Source organism: Gymnoscopelus braueri (genome assembly GCF_963280865.1).
Source record: "Gymnoscopelus braueri genome assembly, chromosome: 7".
Classification (NCBI taxonomy): Eukaryota; Metazoa; Chordata; class Actinopteri; order Myctophiformes; family Myctophidae; genus Gymnoscopelus; species Gymnoscopelus braueri.
The window spans coordinates 4,740,105-4,760,976 of record NC_137608.1 but is presented as its reverse complement, the minus strand read 5'-3'; the positions used below and the strand labels follow the sequence as shown (position 1 = coordinate 4,760,976).

The 20,872-nt window shown below is 46.1% G+C and overlaps 1 protein-coding gene across 1 annotated transcript in view; it reads right to left on the bottom strand.

Moving 5' to 3' along the window:
• The window catches only part of setbp1 (SET binding protein 1), a 37,695-nt gene extending 17,135 nt beyond the window's left edge, over positions 1-20,560 (bottom strand). Inside the window, exons 1-10 of the mRNA XM_080434081.1 lie at positions 19,992-20,560; positions 18,997-19,171; positions 17,391-17,594; positions 14,770-16,295; positions 13,586-13,864; positions 12,373-12,700; positions 7,709-7,913; positions 5,350-5,850; positions 4,144-4,374; positions 1,689-2,001 (exon numbers count right to left, since the gene is read on the bottom strand). Coding sequence (XP_080290207.1) covers positions 1,689-2,001; positions 4,144-4,374; positions 5,350-5,850; positions 7,709-7,913; positions 12,373-12,700; positions 13,586-13,864; positions 14,770-16,295; positions 17,391-17,594; positions 18,997-19,171; positions 19,992-20,544 — 4,315 coding nt within the window. The 5' untranslated portion in view covers positions 20,545-20,560. The remainder of the gene's footprint in view (positions 1-1,688; positions 2,002-4,143; positions 4,375-5,349; positions 5,851-7,708; positions 7,914-12,372; positions 12,701-13,585; positions 13,865-14,769; positions 16,296-17,390; positions 17,595-18,996; positions 19,172-19,991) is intronic.
• Between the last annotated feature and the right edge of the window lie 312 nt (positions 20,561-20,872).

The window sequence follows — 20,872 nt, the reverse complement described above, 5'->3', positions numbered from 1 at the left end:
AAAATATGTTGTTTCAGGGACCCCCCAGAAGCAAAGATATGAGTTAAAAATGTTCGCTTTAAAGAATATATATATTCAAATTTTCACGATTTTCCAAAAAAATTGCAGATCTACAAGCTATGAGCTTGTAGATCTGCTATTTTTTAATAGCCAAAGAAATCTATAAATGACGTCCCCGGATTGAATGGGTTAAGTCAAATCACATCTGTAGCATGTACTACCTCAAGCTACAATCGGTAAAGAATCAGAATCAGCTTTATTGTCACATCACAGGTTTGCAGGTGTAAAACGGTGGGGGAAATTAGTTTTTGTTATTTCCATAAGAGAAAGGGAAGAAGAGGAGGGGTGGGCAAGGGGGAAGAGAGGGAGAGAGATCAATGAAAAACTAACAAATGATCTACATATTTACACATAGTACCGTATATCCTGAGGAAGACATAAGGTGCAAAGTGTCAGCGTGTAATACCTCAAACTACATCTGTACCGGACACTTTATTTGACAAAACTCTCCAACCGCACGTTAACGCAAAGTTCTAATCAGCCAATCACACGGCAGCAACTCATTGCATTTAGGCCCGCAGACGCGGTCAAGACTATCTGCTCCAGTTCAAACCGAGCGTCGGAACGGGGGAAGAGAGGTGATTTAAGTGACGTCGGACATGGCATGGTTGATGGTGCAAAACGGGCTGGTCTGGAGTTATTTCAGAAACTGCTGACCTACTGGGATTTGCGTGCACACAGAATGGTGCGAAAAAGAGAACATATCCAGTGAGTGGCAGTTCTGTGGCCGAAAATGTCTAGTTGATGCCAGTAGTCAGGAGGATAATGGCCTGACTGGTTCGAGCCGACAGAAAGGCAACAGTGACTCAAATGCAGAAGAGCATGTCTGAACACACAACAGGTCCAACCTCGAGGCAGATGGACTACAGCAGTAGAACACCAGCAGCATGTGCCACTCCTAGGCTGCGTCTCAGGTCCTTAAATTAAATCCTCAATTCCTGCACATGCATCCTTTCCTTGCATGTTAGTCCCTCCCACTGAGGAAACATGTAGGAAATGAGAAGAGGACAGAGAAAAGGAAGAAATTTGTTTTCAATCACGCGTCATGCTGTTCACCTTGGAAAGACTTCCTGGTAGGAAGCACTTGGGTTTCCTCCGTCCTACCTCCTCATTGATGCTTCCTAATCCTATTTCCTATGTCCTCCGAGCAGGCATAAGAGACTTGACACTTTAGTGAGCTGATAGCAGGAAACGTAGGCTACAGTATGATGAAGGGCTGTTGAGGCTCGAAACGTCACTTGCTATGGGGACCACAATGGGAACAAGCCCTTAGGGCTTTTTGTGTTATCCTTTTAGCATCATTGTATAATCGTACCACTGTGCTTTTTGCAATCTGTTAATAATGTATTCAATCAATCAATGGTGGAAGCAAATACAGTTAACATTTTTGGAGCATGATCCAGTGTGTGACTTTATATATTTTTTAGATGTCAACTTCTGTCCTGCACCTGGCACTTTATTGAGTGGAGGTGCATGCTTTCTTGAATTAACACAGGCTCAACAAAGTTAGAAGATTGGAAAAACATTGCCTGGTCTGACGCATTTTCTGTAAACCCAAGAGATGGTTGTGCTTGAATATTTGTCAGTCTGTCCTTATAATGGACTGGTTCATGTGTGTGTGCTCTTACCAGTAAGAGACGGACTGGAACACTGGCTCATCTGTCCCGGGTCCAGTCGGCCATTTTGGAATGACATCATCCCCTGCTCTCCGAACACGGCTAAGCCTCTCTTCCGGCTTCGCCCAGCGCGCTCCTCCTCTCGCGACGACGACGACGACCCCATGAACAGCTCAGAGACCAGCTCCGGCCGCTGCGATTGGCTGCCGTAGCCGCTCATGAAGCTGTTGATTGGCTGTCCCATCTGATGCGAGTGGAACTGCGCCTGGGCCAGGCCGTGGGACGACAGGCGATCCGACTCCAACAGGCGCTTGGAAGAAGAGCCCTGATTTGTTAGGGGGACAAACAGTTAATAGATTATTAATCCATTAAGACCATCAGTGCCATTTTAAGATTTCTTTGGCTATTCAAAAATAGCAGATCTACAAGCTCATAGCATGGCACAAAGTGCCGCGCTATATGAGCTTGTAGATATATATATTTTTATACATATATCTTTTAAAGGGAAACATTTTGACTCAAATCTTTGCCCCTATTACAAAATATTTTGAGATGCGGGTTCCACGGCCAAATACGTATAATTTTGGGTGTCCTTGACATGAAAACGTTTGAGAACCACTTATCAGAAACATATCTTTTTCAAAAGAACTGTAGGATTTATTTTTAAGACATTTGTAGAATCCCCCGGAAGCAAAGATTTTAGTTAAAAATGTTCGCTTAAAAAATGTATGTAACTTTCACGATTTTTTCAAAAATAGCAGATCTACAAGCTCATAGCGCGGCACTCGGTGCCACGCTATGAGCTTGTAGATCTGCTATTTTTGAATAGCCAAAGAAATCTAAAAATGACAGAGATTCTTTCCCGGTCTAAATGGGTTAACCGCTAGACTATATATTCCTTATAGGCCTGGGGAGATATTAGAGCAGCGCTACTCAACACGCGGCCCGCGGGCCGCATGCGGCCCGCACGCCGCGTCTTGGCGGCCCGATGGTCAAACCCCCCAAAAAAAAAAAAAAAAAAAAAAAAACTTTTTTTTTATTTTATTTTTTTTAAATAAAAATATACATTTTAAAAATATACATTTCCGTTCAAATGTATGGGTTGCTAAAACATTTTTCAAAAACAAACAGACAGACATACATACAGGTGCGTCAATTGTTACAGGTATAATGCATAGTTTTCTATGCATTTGGGGTTTTTGGGGGGGTTTGACCCCCACATTTTCCCGCCCAGGATAGGTGTCCCTTATTTCAATCTCTGGGAGTTGGCAACCCTAACCTTGCCATACCTTAGCTTTTGCTGAACTGATGCCACTGGACATACACACAAAATAAACTGGTACAGTGAAAAGAATATGATCAGGGGTGCACATAACTGGTGCGCAGGTGCGCATGCGCACCCAAAATAAATAATGAGCACCACATCAGACGACGCGAGGCGCTTTTGCGTACCAACAGCTGGGACCGGAATTTCCAAGCTTTTATTTTTTAGCAAAACTAAAAAATAAAAGCCTGGAGATTTACTTCCTGAAGCCACACTCACACACTCACGCTAAAGCACGTGTCGGCCCCATGTACAGCCATAGGCGCAGGGGGACGCATGCTGTGATTGTGTGAGCCTCGCATCCTGACACACAGACAGGCTGCGACTCGCAGCCCGCTGCACGCAGCGGCTGTTAGAGGCACTCGTCAGTCACCGATGATGAACGTACCGTAATGGTGCAAAAATATGCCGTGAACGTCCCAAATTTGGCGGATAAAAGCAGCGCAGCACAGGGCACCAACCTTGGGGGGTTCACCAAACAGCGTGAGTGAAAAAAAAACGGCGAAATTCGGCGGAATTTGGAAGCAAAGCGTCCTTTTTTTCTCGCGCAGCACCCCCCCCCCCCCCCCCCCCCCCCGTTGACAAAACGGAAAGTTATGTGCACCCCTGAATATGATGTCAAAATGTACATTTTATTGTGTGTTACAAAATCGAAAAATCCAAAATAGGACCGTAATTTTTATGGCGGCCCCTTGGACTTTTGGTATTTTGCTGAGTGGCCCCTTAGCCATCTTAAGTTGAGTAGCCCTGTATTAGAGCTTTTAGGTCATCAGGCACCTGAGCCACTACTCTGAGCCACTACTGCTACATATATATAATCGATAATTGATTTTGATGAAATTAATCGATTTTTGAGAATTTTTTTAAATGTAGCATTTTCTTTTCAAATAGCGGATCTACAACGTCATAATGTGTCGCAAAGCGACATTCTTTTTTTAAATTTTCCCTTTTTTCTTTTTAGCAAAAGATCTACAAGCTTGTACAGTGGCTGATCTTTCACATTGTTTCGTTAATACATTTCTTTGTTGAAGAAATTCAACAAATCATCAAAGAAAACACACTTCTTGATTATCCGATTAATTGAAAAATAAAAGATAAGAAAAAACAATTGATTCGTGGCAGCCCGCATGCAGGCCTCTTTACCTGATTGGCCAGCTCCCTCCGGTCGCTCAGCATGCCGAGGCGTGCGCTGGTCTTGGCGCCGCTGAACAGCCCGCCCAGCTCCTGGCGGTCCCTCGGGGACAGCAGGGGCTCGTCCTTGTGCTTGTGTTTGTGCTTGTGCTTCCTCTTGTGAAGGCGAACGCCTCCGAGACCGCCCGCCGAGCCTCCGCTCCCACCCAGGGAGGACAGGCCGTCTCCCCGCACAGAGGAGCCCTGCAAACCGTCATGACATTTTTAAGTTGAGGATTAAATTGCGATTAACGATTTAATTGTGTTTTTTTTGGCGTTGAACGATGGAACGTATAAAAAAATAAAATGACATTTCGTTTGCCTTTTAGGCTTTGTAAACAAAAGCTTGCACAAGGCAGATATGACAAACAGCTTAACCACTTAAACCCCTGTATGGTTGGCCGGTGTCCCACAGGGCTGTGTACTAGTGTATTTTCTGTTTTCTGTTATTGTGGGGAAAGCCTTAGCTGAAAATAGCCGATCGTCAAGCTCACGTTAGTTACCTCAACGCGACGCGTTCTAAGCTTGTCGATCTGCTATTTTTTTGCAATAGTCTTCCCCACAATAAGGATGCTGGGGTTTAAGTGGTTAATACAAATAATTGACAATGAGTGGTACCAAAAATCCAAATAAATAATGAACTATGGCCAAAACAGGCCATATATTTATTTAAAAAAAACATTTAAAACAGCCAGTCTACAAGCCAACCCATAGTAATGCGTTGTGAACTTGTAGATTGGCCGTTTTCGCTTTTTAAAAACGTCTTTAAAATTAATGAAAATGTTTCAACTGATGAATTTATACAGATGAATGGAAACGACTCTGACGATCACAACTAATAGGCTCTATGCACAGCAGCCATATGCACAGCAGCCATATGGAACCAAATGGACTCTTCCGGGTCCATTTGGTTCCATTTGTACACTCTCAGAGTTACACACCCGTAAGGGGCCATTTGGAAACCCCTCAAGGAACCATGAGGGACCAACTGGTGTAGCAGAGTGTTTCCAGGGAGCCAACATGCACAATATCAGCACCCTGACTCTGTTTGACCAGAATGGAACAGAGCCTTCATTAGTATCATTGGTAACACCTGTGAATGTCTTCACAATATGGCTGCTGTGCATAGAGCCCATTGCAACCAGGCGATCATGCAATAACTGTGACAGGCCCCCCTACCTGCAAGGGGCTGCCGGACCCTCGGTGCTTGGCCGCTGAGCCCTGGAGCTTGGAGTGCCCCCCACCAGCGTGGAAGGCCTTGGGCGGGGGGACGGCGGGCCTCATGAAGGGGGACGGCGGCGAGGGCCCCAGCGGGTGGTGGGGCAGATAGAGAGGGGGGTGGGCGGCGGGGTAGTAGCCCAAGCTCAGGGGGGGCGGGTAAGGCATGGCGTAAGGTGCTGCATAGTAGTTCCCCCCCGCCAGGGGGTAACCGTACCCCGGGACGAAAGGCAGCTTCGACGTGATTGGCTCGCTGGCTTTGGCGGGGCGGCCGCGGCGCCTCTTGGCCTTGAGCTCGGCGCTCCGGCGGAGGTACGGAGAGACCGAGTCGCACGGGTAGGAGTCGTAGGTGACGGGGTAGTAGTGGTGGAAGTTGAGGCGGAAGATGGAGGGGTACGGGTGCTGCGGGTAGCAGGCGTACCGCCGGTGGGACACGCGCAGTTGCTGCAGCTTCAGCACCACCTGGAACACAGGAGAACATACGTAATATATCTACGTATGCGCGCCTTCTTTTTACAGTTTACATTTTACCGTTTAGGCATTTAGCAGACGCTCTTAATCCAGAGCGACTTACAGTAAGCAAGGACACAAGATAATACATCATAATATACATTACTTAAGTATAAAAAATAAACATGTCACTTGAGTAAAAATGCAAAAGTATTGGCATCAAAATATACTTAATGTATCAAAAGTAAAAGTACTAACATGTTTGAAAATAGCAGATCTACAAGCTCACAACGCGTCGCATCGCGACGCGTTGTGAGCTTGTAGATCGGCTATTTTCAAATAGCCTAGGTATAAAACAGGGCTAAAGTGGTTAATGTATGTTTTATAATATGATCATTTATATCTGCAAAGTGACTAGTAACTAAAGTTCTCTATTATTGTAGTGGAGTAAAAGTACAATATTTGCCTCTGAGAAAATGGAAATACTCTAGTAAAGTAAAAGTACCTCAAAAAGAAGTGCACGTGCACATTTTTGACCCCGATGCAAAAAGAGCAGCTGTTGTACCCGTCTAAAGGGCTGCTCACACCGAGCACGATAACAATAATGATAACTATTTAAATATGTTGTTTAAAAAATCGTAGATTGCAATATTACACATAATAACACTACTTAACTCTACCTATTAGTATCACTACATAACACTACTTTTTGGGGCTTTTCTGCCTTTATTTGGACAGTACAGTGGAGAGTGACAGGAAACAGTGAGAGAGAGAGAGAGACAGGCAGCAAAAGGCCATCAAGCTTGGGAATCGAATCCACGACTTGCTGTGTCAGGCTGTGTCAGAGCCTATTATGTGGTATGCGCCTTAACCACTAGGCCATCGGCACACCACATAACACTACTTAACAGTAGGATAAGTTAACATTACAAAAGCACTACTTAAAGCACTCTTTTGGACAAAAATGTAAAGTATGACAATGCATGGAATCTCTGCCTGTCTGAGTGTGTGAGTGCTTTCCTCCGCATATCTTGTGGTGGCGTGGTGGCGTGTGTATCGCTGAGGACCTGAGGGAGTGTTGTGTCAGTGTTCCTTTAACTCTGAGAGCGTATACGAATGGAACCATTCCATTTGTACACACAAGGGTCTATTGGAGTTCTATCAAACATTTAGCTGGGGACCCCCTGGATCAACCCGCCTCCCGCCCCCCCCTCCCCAAAGGCCCCCTGGGGATCCCCAAACCCCACACTGAGAACCAGTGCCCTAACCACGACGCCACTAGGCACGTGCACACATAGACATGGAGCCCCTGCCCCTTATATCGGTCTGTAGAAAGCGCCCTCTCCAGACCATGAATTCAGCTTTTACTATGGAGAAAAAAATGCAAATGCCCCCTTTCCACGGGAGCGTATCTATGTTCCCCGGTTTCTACCCTAACACTAACCCGAACCCTTTGGTAAGCAGGGAACATAGAACCCGGGGAACATAGAACCCGGGGAACATAGAACCTGGGGAACATAGAGATGACCCCCTTTTGACCTTTTCAACAGAATTGCCTTTTCCGAATTCTCCTGAACTTGAATGCAGCATTTTATGTTGAAAGAATTACCCTGTGTGTGTAGAAACCCATTCCGTCCAGTAAAGGCACGGTAGTTGAGAACGGTGTCACGCACCGAAACTCTATTGGCCATTTTCGTCAATTTCCGGGCTAGAAACTAAATTCCTGCCAAAAGTGACCTTTTAGAAATTTCCGCCCCTGCCCCTCTAACATTCTCTGCATGTCCCTGAACGCCAAACTGGGCTGAAAGTCGTGCAGTCACGCTGCATTTGCGATGTCCGTGACGTCAGGCATGGTCATCGTGTCACTCACCTCTTCCAGCTCAGACAGGAAGTGAAGGTGGTCCCGGCTCTGCAGGCACTTCCTCTTCCTGCGGTGGTGCTTCTGCTTCTTTTCCTGCTGTGACAGGAAGCTGTCGACCGCCGCCTGCCGCTCGCACCGTGCTCTGTTGCCCCTGCTGGACGCCTCCAGAACTGCCGCCTCCGGAGTCTCGAAGCCACACAGGTCAAAGGAGTACCTGCGGAAAACACAACGTATAACTACAAAATGCACTCAGAAGAGATGTAGAGGGTAAAGTTCTCATCCACCACTCTGGCTTTTGGTCGGGTCAAAGACTCCCAAACTTGGATTGTTTTCCTGTATTTGTGTCGCGTAGGTTTAGGCAGTGGTGGAAAAAGTACACAAATGTTTTACTTAAGTAAAAGTATCAATTCTGCAATGTAGAAATACTCTGTAAAAGTCCAAAATTCAAAATTTACTTGAGTAAAAGTACAAAAGTATTGGTATCAAAATGTACTTAAAGTACCAAAAGTTAAAGTATTGAAATGTTCGAAAATAGCAGCTAACAAGCAGTAGCAAGCTGTAACAAGCAGTAACAAGCAGTAACAAGCTCACAACGTGTCGCGATGCGACACGTTGTGAGCTTGTAGATCGGCTATTTTCAAATAGCCTAGGTATAAAATAGGGCTAAAGTGGTTAATGTAGGTGTTATTATAATGTAATCATTTATATCTGCAAAGTAACTAGTAACTAAAGATTTCAAATAATTGTAGTGGAGTAAAAGTACAATATTTGCCTCTGAGATGGAGTGGAGTAGAAGTAAAAGTATAGACAATTGGAAATACTCCAGTAAAGTCAAAGTACCTAAACATTTTACTTAAGTGCAGTACTTGAGTAAATGTACTTAGTTACTTTACACCACTGGGTGGTGGCAGTGGTTCTCAAGGACCCCCATAGCTCAAGAGAGTTGTGCCCCCTCAAATAACCCTGAGGGTCCCTGGACCCCACCTTGAGCGTTTGTGTTGCGTTCGAATGTAAGCTCTAAGAAGCTGCTACGCTCCGTCTGCTCTGATATTCTGAACGACCAGAGAGCACCCTGGGATGCGCTCCGGCACTGCATAGTGTATTTCAGAACGCACCCGCAGGATATGAGTCTTAATTCCAATGAACTAGTCTTGTTAAATTAAGGATCTTTTGGCCGGGCGCTTCAACAAACACAAAGCAAGCAGGGGATTACTGTCTTCGTCGCTGCACTAAGTGACTCCTACAGGTCCATTGGGGCGTCTGTTAATCAAGGGAGGAGAACTGGGAGGAAGAGAGTGTTCCTCCACAAGTGTTAAACGAGCACTTCACCCATTTTCAGCTTGATCTGCATATACGTAATTGCTCCTTACTCATGCTCATTATAAGGTGGCACATTTTACTACTCACTCATTGGTGGGCTAGGGGCAGTTCAGAAACCTCCCTTCCAATAGGCTCTATGCACAGCAGCCATATTGGAAATAAATTGGGTCTCTTCCTTACTTGCTTCACAGGTGTTACCAATGATTCTAATGAAGGCTCTGTTCCATTTAGTGGAGCACAGTGGTTCTCAAACTTTTTAATTTCAAGGACCCCCATAACTCTGACAGAGTACAAACCAAATGGACCCTTACGGGTCCATTTGGTTCCATTTGTACACTCTCAGAGTTACACACCCGCAGGGGTCCATTTGGAACCCCCTCAAGGAACCATGAGGATCCCTGGTCCACACTCTGTTTGACCAGAATGGAACAGAGTCTTCAGTATCATTAGTATCATTGGTAACACCTGTGAAGGAAGTAAGAAGAGGCCCAATTTCTTTCCAATATGGCTGCTGTGCATAGAGCCTATGACATCCTCGGCCTCGGTCAAAAAGGAACATCTCAGGTGTAGTATGTGTAATGTGTTGTGTTTCCAACCAAAACTGGATATGTTTCAAATGTTTAGCAAACTCAACATAAACAACCAAAAGGAGGCCGGAACAAGGCGGAAGGAGCCTAGCTGGTTGGTCGGTCAGGGACCAATCAAGAGGGCTTGACAAAGGCTCCATTGCACATGGGGATTGACCTTTAGGCCATGCAGGGAACGGGGAAGACCATTCTTCACTTTCTCCCAAATTTAAGCTGTTTATTAGCTTTTCTGGAGCCATGGGAAGTGACTCTCAGGAGCAGTGCCAGGGTTAATTGATCGGCACATGTTTCCAATTGTCGGTCCTCTTTATAGTAGCACACTGTACCTGGGCTCAGGGCTACACACACACACACACACACACACACACACACACACACACACACACACACACACACACACACACACACACACACACACACACACACACACACACACACACACACACACACACACACACACACACACACACACACACACACACACACACACACACACACACACACACACACACACACACCAGAGAGAATACCAGCAGAGAGCGAGAGAGCTGGCTCAATGGTGCAGAGTTATAAAGGACTTTGATTTAAACGCCTAGCAAACAGAACACCCAGCCTAGCCTACAGTATATAGACTTGGACGTGTCACACACAATATGTACATGTGTGTCTGGTCAATAGAGCACAGACGCTTTCACCACTTGACAAACTGGACTTGAGTTGGCTCTGTACTTAGACTGTTTTTTTTCCTCTCCCATAGCTCTCAACATGTTACAGTGACCAGAGCTGTCTGGGAGAAATGGGAGGCAAAGTCAGCGGCACATATGTGTGTGTGTCACTGTGTGTGTGTATAGACACTGCCTTTGTTTTTGTTTTGTTTTTCAAGTTAACGTCAGTCTCTGCTATAACTGTCTCTGTCTTCATTTACAAATTATATTTATTATGAAGGAAGTTATGTTATGGTTATTACGGAGGTAGGCTAACACAAGCACACGCCTTGTCACACAACAGCACAGAGAGTAACCCAAAATCACACATGACATGTTAAATTAATTATTAAATTAGCACAGTAGTTATTGTTGTGCCAACTAACTTTTATGGAGAACACAAGTCAGGTCCAGACAGAAATAAATAGCAAATTCATTGGAGTCACATTCTCCCTAATCTCTCAAAACAGATGTTTTATTTGCCGATGGGTTCCCAGATTGCATTCTCCCCAAAATGTAGTGCTGTATCCGAATCAGAATTCAATGGGTCAAATCAGATTTGGTCTTTCTTGTCTTTATGACAAAATATAGCCTACATTTGCAAGCATTTCAGTGCTGATTTAGATACATGTTACATTCTCAAGCGCAACAGAGCCATATGAATAATGTTTGAGCATTTAAAATCAACATAATCTGCTACATCTCTAACAACAACATAATGAAGGCATAAAGTTTATTTTAATTGACGACAATGCAACAGACTGTGTGCAGATTGTGTGTAGGCCTATAGTAGCTACAGTTTGGAGCACAAAGCTACTGTAACTAGATGAGATCATTAGACTCACCTGCAGCCTGCCACGTAGGTTGAAAGAGAACGCAGACGCACTTCCAAATTGTCTACATTGTGTAAGTCATGGTTTTCTTATCGTCAGTATGAAGTTTTGCCAAATTATTGTGTTCAATCCAAGTCTGTTATTTTGTTTAGATTTGTGAAGCGTCAAATGCCTTAAAAATAAATCACATTTCCTCCAAAAACTGGTAGGCTTTCAAAATAAGAGTCTATTTTATTTACACAATTGGAAATGTGTAATGTGATTGGACAGCACTGATTTCATTTTGAAATCTAGGTACTGGAAGTTGTAAGTAGCCTAGATCGTCTCGAAGTAGAAACGAACGAGGGGTCTAAAAACAGACCCTGCCTGGCGCGATTGTGCCCACCGTTTGTGCAACCCCCCCCCCCCCTTCTATACAGTTAGAGTACGTGGACGTTTTTTGTTATATCGATCTGAAATTGATTGAAGGGTGCATAATTATAGTTTGTGCATTATAGAGTGCACACATCCCCGGTATGGACTAGTGCAGTTCACTATTCAAGGGGATTTGACACAGCGACTAAATTGGGGAGAATTTCTTTTAAGAATAACAAAAAGAGAGAGATGCTACACCCTTAAAAAAAATTAAACTCATATTGTTATAGGGCTAAACTTTGATCTTATGCTGTGACCTTGAACTTTGAACGATTTAAAACAAATCTGCCAAGTTTGATCGAAACCGGATTAAGAGAGTGGTGTGCGTGCTTGCGTGTGCGTGTGTGTGAAAATAACAGAAAATAACAGAAAATAACAAGCAGTGGTGAAAAAAGTATCAATACAGCAATGTAGAAGTACTCTTTTACAAGTACCTGCTGCTTTTACAAGTCCAGAATTAAAAATGTACTTGAGTAAAAGTACAAAAGTATTGGTATCAAAATGTAGAGGTACAAAAATGTAGAAAAATGTTTGAAAAAAGCCTATGTATAAAATAGGGCTAAAGTGGTAAATGTATGTTTTAGAATGTAATCATTTATATCTGCAAAGTAACTAGTAAGTTTTCAAATAATTGTAGTGGAGTAAAAGTACAATATTTGCCTTTGAGATGTAGTGGAGTAGAAGTAAAAGTACTGATAACTGGAAATACTCCAGTACGGTAAAAGAACCTCAACATTGTACTCAAGTACAGTACTTGAGTAAATGTACTTAGTTACTTTACACCACTGGGTTACAAGAGACATCATGAGTTGCACCTGCGTCGCGAGGCAGAGGCCTTCTCCGTTTGGTCCGACGTGCTGTTGTTGTCCGTCCCGATGCCGCTGTCACTGGGGATGGTCTCCTCGCTGTGCGACTCGCTGATGGGGGACAGGGTCACCTCCTTGACCGAGGCCCCCTCGGACAGGTGAGAGGGCGAGTTGGCCAGCAGGCGGGGCGGGGAGAGCTTCCAGCCCCCGGAGAGGAAGCCCCTCGGCCCGGCCGGCTTGGCCGGCAGGGCCGAGATGGGCTGCAGGCTGGGCATGGTGGCGTCCGAGTGATGGCTGGCTCTCAGGACGGCGGGGGCTATGGAGCCGGGAGGGGACACTGTGGAAGGTTAATATAGTTAACTCATTGACTGCCAATTACGAGATCTCTCGCCATTTTTTCTCCAAGGCTCACACCGCCAATGACGAGATTCTCGTCTTCTCGCGTTTTCAGTGGTTTACGATAGAGGGCTAGCTCTTCCGCAGCCTGTGAATGATTATGATGCTGATGATGATGATGATGAAGAGTGCCGCCAGAAATCACGTGATCACAACAAAATGAAGCTGGTTTCGTTTTGTATTATAGTATTTATAAAAGTACATTTTTCTCTGCTTTCTGTTGCTTTTTGGCGAATACAAGCCACATTATCAAACGGATTATCCTGACGGCACGCTTTTTTACCCCCCGATTCTCCGAGACCCCTCTACGTCTTTTGAGCCACACCGGGTGGATCGTTGTGAAGGATAATATTCTATGATTTTTCAAAGGTAAAACCGCTCAAAATCGCTGGCAAGGGCAGCTATAGACAATGTTTTAACTCTGGCTGTTAAAGAGTTAAAACCACTTAAACTGACCCAAGTTTCATCCGTACTTGGCGTGCTCTTTTTTCACTCTACACCAAGTCTCTTTTGCCAAAAATAGCCGATGTACAAGCTCACAGACACGTTGTGGGCTTGTAGATCGGCTATTTTTGGTGAACGTTCTCTCCAGAACGTTCTCTCTACGTTCTTTAAAACTGATGAAATAACCAAAACTACAATTGTATTTAATAATAAAAAAATTAGATTTTAGTTAACTGAAGAAAAAAAAAAGGAAAAATTAAAATGTTTTCCCCTGAAAAAAATAACCCCTTGTATAATTAATTAAAAAAACTAAACTACCCCACATGGTTTAAAAGCTTAACAAAAATGTTAAACATAATATAAAAAAACGACTTGTGCTAACCTTGTGTGGAAGGCACTAGGAGACTCTCGTAGAGGCTGGAGATGGAGGCCGGCACCGAGGAGGGCCTGTCCCTGCCGGCCCACTTGGAGGGATTGGAGAGCTGGGTCGTCTCCGACCGCGGTTTCCTCCCTCGCTTCTTCCCGATGTAGATGGTCCCTCGCTTGCTCACGTTGATCTGCTTCCCCAGGCGAGCCTCGATGGTGGAGGCCACGGCGCTCATCGCCGACGAGACCGGAGCGGACGGCGACTTGAGCGCCAGGCTGCCGTTCTGAGCCGAACCTGCGATTTACAATTTCACATTTTAAGCACAGCAGCAGATGCTCTTTTCCAGAGCGACTTACAAGTGCGAGATCAAAATAAGCAAAGTAAGCATAGACTCTAGTCCATAGACGAGGTGAATAATCACATAAATAAAGTGCAGAGAGAACAGTGTCTCAAAGACACTAGGATACCAGGAAAACAATGAACCTACAGACATGACATCTGACCTCCTTAAAGGAGTAGTTCACCCCAAAAAAAACATATTTTTTTATCAATTACACACCCCATAAAACACTGAATTAATGGAGATTTTTTTGTTTTTGTCGCATTCCTAAGCCACTAATTTGATGAGCGGCGGTCTCTCCGGTGAGTCTCCTACCGGATACATTAGCATCTTTCCGCCGGTTGTCAAATTATTAGCTTAGGAATGCGACAAAAACTAAAAAATCACCATGAATTCAATGCTTCATGAGGTGTGTAATTGATAGAAAACAAGTATTTCTTTGGTGAACTACTCCTTTAACACTTCTTTTCACTTTTCCTGATCTTTCACTGTAAGGTGGGTAATGGGTAAGTACTCCCCCCCCCATTGCGTGCCTGATTTACCAGGTGTGGAATGAGGCCAATTCGCACCTGGTACCATTTTACACCTGGCAAATGTCCCCCCTTTCTCTGTGACAAGGATTGGACTATCCACTGATGTTCCTCTGAAGGCTCTTTGGAATTTGGAATGTCACATCTTGTAGCATCTGTCCAAACAACATGCTATTTAAAATAACATTCTGTACATTTGAAACTATAGGATACCAGGTAATCAATGAACCTGTCTAAAGAACATGCTATCAAAAATCACATCAATCTTAACGAGAAAAACTAATCTAAGAAACAAACAAAACAAAAACAAGTGATAACAAGTGACCAACCTGACAGGATCTCATTCAGGATGCTCTGGACCTTCCCCAGTTTCAGCTTGGCGACGGGCCGCGCATGTCCCGGCCTGCCGCGCTTCAGCTTCAGACTGCTGGAGGCCGCGGCGGCGTTGGGGACAGAGGCCATTTGGGCCAGCGTGGTCAGCTGCTTCCTCCGCCGACTCAGCCCCGCGGAGGAGGGTTCCCGCGCCAGGGGGCTCGGGGGCGACGTCGAGGTCCCCTCGTGGACCGTCTCCACGGTCAGGAGGGGCTGCTTTTTGGGCCGCCCGCGTTTCCTCTTGACGGGGGCGTGGACGGTCAGGCTGTCGGTGTTGGTGTAGAGGGGGCTGGCGGGGGTGATGGGGAAGGCGGAGGGCGGGTCGGCCATGCTCAACGAGGGACACCTGTGGTCCTTCGGGGGCAGCGCGAGGAGACCGCCGGGATTCCTGGTCTTCAGGTAGGACCATCTGTCCTTGGTCTTGATTGGTCTGGAGCTGCAGGGGCTCGCTGCGGGGCTGGGGCCGGGGCTTGAAACCAGGGCTGCCCGGGGTCTAGGGCTGGGACTGGGGCTAAGGTTGGCCTGGGGCCTAGGGCTTGGGGTAAGGTTAGGCCTTGGTCTAGGGCTGGGGCTAAGGTTAGGCCTGGGTCTCGGGCTGGGGCTAAGGTTAGGCCTGGGTCTAGGGCTGGGGCTAAGGTTAGCTCTGGGACTGGGGCTAAGATTAGTTCTGGGTCTAGGGCTGGGGCTAAGGTTAGCTCTGGGACTGGGGCTAAGGTTAGTCCTGGGTCTAGGGCTAGGACTGGGGCTAAGGTTGGTTCTGGATCTAGGACCAGGGCTGAGGTTAGCTCTGGGTCTAGGACTCGGGCTAAGGTTAGCTCTGGGTCTAGGGCTGGGGTTAAGGTTAGCTCTGGGACTGGGGCTGAGATTAGTCCTGGGTCTAGGGCTAGGACTGGGGCTAAGGTTGGTTCTGGATCTTGGGCCGGGGCTGAGGTTGGCTCTGGGTCTAGGGCTGGGGTTAGGACTGACGCTGGCCATGGGACCGGGGCTGGGCATTCTGGGGTCGGTGGCAGGACCGGGGCTGTGGGTGTGGCTGAAACTAGACTCCCTGTGGCTGTTGAGGTCGGCCCCACCGGTCCTAGGACGTCCCACCGCTGCGTTCTTCTTTACTTTGCTTGCGTTCAAACCGGAATCTGGCTCAGCCACAGCCATCTCTCCCTTCTCTTTCCTCTCTCCTTTCTCCACGGAGTCCAGCCTGGCCTCGGCCTGACCCCCAGGTCGGGACTGGCTTTTGTGACCGTCCATCTTGTGCGCCACTTTGGCTTCCGGGGGCCCGATCTGGCCCTTCTCTGTGACGTCAGAGACCTGCTGCTGTTCCGATTGGTCCTCCGTGGGGAACGACTCGTCGAAAGACCGCCTCCTCCTCTTCTTCCTCCCCTTCGCCTCCTCCGTTGCCGTGGCGGTTCCTCTCTCCTCCTCGTCTCCTCTCCTGCCGTTCGCTGTCCTCTCTCTTTCGTCTTTTCGCCTCTCCTCCCGCTCAGCAAGGCTGTGACCATCATGACATTTTAGTTGATGATTAATTGACTCACAAGTAATGATGATTAAAGTTCTAATTGAGTTTTTTGGCACCGAACAGTGGAACAAATGAATAAAAAATGACATTTCTGTTTGCCTTTTAGGCTTTGTAAAAAACTGCACAGGACAGATATACAAATAACATGGATATAACGAATAACTTAACACAGAATTGACTGACATTAACCGGTACCAATAATCAAAAATAAATAATGTACTGTGGCCAAAACAGGCCATATATTCAATAATTGTATACTTTCAAAATTGTTCAATGTATTTATACAGATGAATCGAGCATTGCGCTTATTTCAAATACAGTAATTATGATGAGGTGATTATGTAATAATTGTGACAGGCCGGTACCTGAGGCGTCATATAATAAATAGTTGTAATAAATTTCGCCCGTAATGACTTGCCCCAAAAAGGGAGGGCAGTTATAAAGTGATTAATGAATGTACTATAATGCTTGCAGAAATAAAATAAGTGCCGATCTAAAATCGAACTAATCTGCAACGGGGAAAAAAACATTCGGGTGTGGAGGAAATATGAATGAAATAACTGAATTTTTAGGTTAAATGCGAACGCTAAGGGGGTGGAAATAGGCCATATTGGAAAGAAATTGGGCCTCTTCCTTACTTCCTTCAAAGGTGTTACCAATTATACTAATGAAAGCTATGTTCCATTTAGTGTAGCGTAGTGGTTCAAACTCAAGGACCCTCATAACTCTTGACAGTGTACAAATGGTGTTTAACTCTTGAGAGTGTACAAATGGAACCAAATGGACCCACCCATGAGGGACCATTTGGAACCCCCTCAAGGAACCAGGGTCCCTGGACCACACTTTGGGACCCACTGGTGTAGCAGAGTGTTTCCAGTGAGCCAACATGCACAATATCAGCACCCTGACTCTGTTTGACCAGAATGGAACAGAGCCTTCATTAGTATCATTAGTAAGACCTGTGAAGGAAGTACGGAAGAGGCCCAATTTCTGTCCAATATGGCTGCTGTGCAAAGAGCCTATCGCCATCCCCAGGAACCCCAAATGCCCCCCACCCGCCATGCCTACCGCTCAGGAGGCGTGTCCTCCTCTCTGTACTTGTGTCTGTCCTCTGGGGCGGGGGGACTCTCCGCTCCTTTCTCCGCCTGCCGTCCCCACGGCATGTCCGCGCTGTGCGGAGGATTACCCAGCATCCTCTGGGAGTCTTTCCTCCCGTACTTCCTCTTGATGTTGCCAAAGAGCTGCTCGCTGACCTCCTGTATGCCCCTCCCCCTAGACAAAGGTGGGCACAAAGAAACAGAAATATGGACCTTTTTAGTTGCTTAACCCATTTAGACCTGAGGCCGATTCTAAATATGCCTTCTAAATCCTGACCTAAGTTTTCTGAACTTCTAAAATTCTATATATTGTACATAGCAACAGGAACCCCAAAAGGGGTTCCCGTCCTAAAATGTGGGTCCCCGGACCCCACTTCGAGAACCACTGGTTTAAAGGTAAGTAATCCTTGCCGAGCCATGAGGCCCCATAGGGGCAGGAGCCTATCTCCTGTTTCTGTAGCGTGAGGCAGTTTGAAGTACAAGTACATCCCCTGGACATGACGCTAGTATGTCGCAGGGACTGGTTTAAAGGTAGTGTAAGTGATTTTATGGTTACAACAAAAAGGTATTTTGGGAATAGGTTGAAGCTCTATATTCAGATAGTGAGCATTGCTATAGAGTGTGTTCTGTAACCGGGGTCTCCCTGTCTCTCCAGCAAAAAAAAACTTTTAAAAAAAAACTTTTCAGGTGATCTGTCAATTTCGTCCCTATCAAATAAATAATATAATATATAATAATAAATAGCTTCAAATGTATAACTGTTCTACTTCCAAATTTGTCTCCAATGTCACTTGTTCGCACAGCAGCACATGCATGGTTCAATTCCACTTGCCATAAAAATAGATGAGCTGTGTATGCTTCCCTCTCGTTCACAATATTCACCATACCCACAAACAACAGCCTTAGGTTTGGTGTAATTGGTACAGATAACATTACTGGTCCGTACCGTCGTAAAAAAGGCGTTCTCGCCAGACTCAACAAACTTTGTTTTGTTTGGTTTGGCTTGTTTGGTGTGTGTAACCGAGTGTTACAGTTAAGTTTCTTTTTACACAAGTTCAGCTCAACCACACGCCGAACCGAACCGGACAGGAGTGACAGGAGTGAAAATGTCCTCGGTTCGGGGCCGTTATGTCCGCAGAAAGTGTTTTATGAGCGGAGGAGCGCTTTGTGTATCAAGTCCAGAGCGCTCTCACGTTTATAGGCTCTATGCACAGCAGCCATATTGGGACAGAAATTGGGCCTCTTCCTTACTTCTTTCACAGGTCTTACCAATTACACTAATTAAGGCTCTGTTCCTCATGGTTCCTTGAGGGGGTTCCAAATGAGCCCTTACGGGTGTGTAACTCTGGGAGTGTACATGGTTCCATTTGAACACTATCAGAGTTATAGGGGTCCTTGAAATTAAATTTGTATTTCTGTTTCTGTTTGTTTTGGTAGGCCCAAAACGTACCTGTCCACCAAAATAAACATAGAAACATTGATAGAAAACAATTGTTTTGGGTGAAGTACTCCTTTAAGGCTTTGGAAGGACGTTTTACAAATAGAGGTTAAAAGGTCAAAGGCTAAGATGAACAGACCTGCTCAGAGACGTGAGGTTCAGGATGCTGGCGTCAGTAACCACGGGCAACTGGAGGTCAGGGGTCAGCGATCTCTGAGGGGACGGGCTCATCGGTGGGCTCCTGTTGGCTGACATCAGGTCCCTGGAGGCGGGTTCTGAAGGATCCAGCGGATCGGAGGGCCCGGCAGACAGGGCTGTCACGATCGAAAGGTGATTAAAGGACGACTTCACCCGTTTTGAAACTTCATCTTCTTCAAATGATTGGTCCCCACTAATACTCATTATAATATGGCACCATTTTTGTCTACTGTGTCTCAGAGGAGGGCTGTGGGCGGTTCAGAGACCCGCCTACCAGTGACATCATCGATGGGGAATCCAAGAAATTTCAACCTTTCTATTCATGGAAAGCTAGCATGGTATAATGGGATCCATTGTTCGCACTCTAATACAAAATAAAATAAAAATCTTTAAATCTTGTTTGAAAAAAAAATGAGAAAAAAAATGGTGGGTTTCTGAACTGTCCAAAGACCTCCTCTGAGACATAGGCCGAGTAGGAAAAATGGTACCATTATCATGAGCATTAGTGAGGATGCAAATATTATTTCATGATAAGATAGGTTGAAAATGCATGAAGTGTTCCTTTAACAGTTTAATTGTGTTTTTGGCATTGAACATTAGAACATATAATTAAAAAAGTTTGACTTTTAGACTTTGTAAGCTAAAATTGCACAGGACAGATATGGCAAATAACTTCAATATGCAAAGAAATGACTGACGATGACTAGTACCAATAATAAACAATAATGTACTATGGCCCAAAACAGCCCATGCATTTAATAATGTTATACTTTACAAAACTTTAAAAACTAACAAAAATGCAACTCTGCAAGTGAGCTTGTCGACCGGCTGTTTTCGCAAACATTTCAACACATTGAATGGAAGCGATTCTGACGACGACATGAAAAATAACCGCGATTATGTCAAACAAAAGCGACGTGACAGCTAGGGCCTTACCGGTAGATTCCGAGATCCAGTCCGGAGGAAGGTGGTGGTGGTGCTGGTGGTGGTGGTGGTGGTGGTGGGGATGGTGGTGGTGAGGGTGGGGGTGGGGGTGGTACTGTTGCGGCATGAGCATGTGCTGCGCGTGCACGAGCGCGTGCGCGTGCGCCGGGGGGAGGCCGTTGCTGCGGGGCGGCTGCTGCTGGTGGTGGTGGTGGTGGTGGTGTTTGGGCGTTTGAGGGGGCGGGTGGTGTATGGGCGGGGGCGGGTGGTTCTTGGGCGGGGGCGGGTGCTGCTTGGGCGGGGGCGGGTGGTGCTTGGCCGAGGGGGGCGGGTGGTGGTGCTTATTGGACGAAGGGGGCGGCGGGTGGTGGTGCGCGGGCGGAGGGTGCGGCGGCGGCGGCGGCGGCTGCTTGGACGCGGGCGGCGGCTGGTGGTGGTGCTTGGACGCAGGCGGCGGCGGGTGGTGGTGGTGCGCGGGCGCGTGGGGCGGGGGGTGGTGGTGCGCGGGCGGAGGGTGGTGCTCTCCCAGGAGTTGCAGGAGACCTCCCTCTCGCTGCTCGGGCATCCTGAACTGCCGCTCGTACGTCTGAGGGGAAGACACACACACACACACACACACACACACATTTTAGTGTTAGGACACAGTTTGGACACATTGTCTAATGACAACAGTACTCTGTTGAGAATACAGAGTCCTGTATTTGTACTTGTAGGTGAATTTTGTGTGATGTTTGATTATACGGTAATGGAAGTAAATATATAAATATATACTTTTATCATTGGTCTAGACCGCAGTCCAGACCCCCAATGTTGTTTTGACACATACAACACCAAGTGGCCAACAACAATAATGACACTACACTATTCTATATACTGTTCTATTCTATGCGATG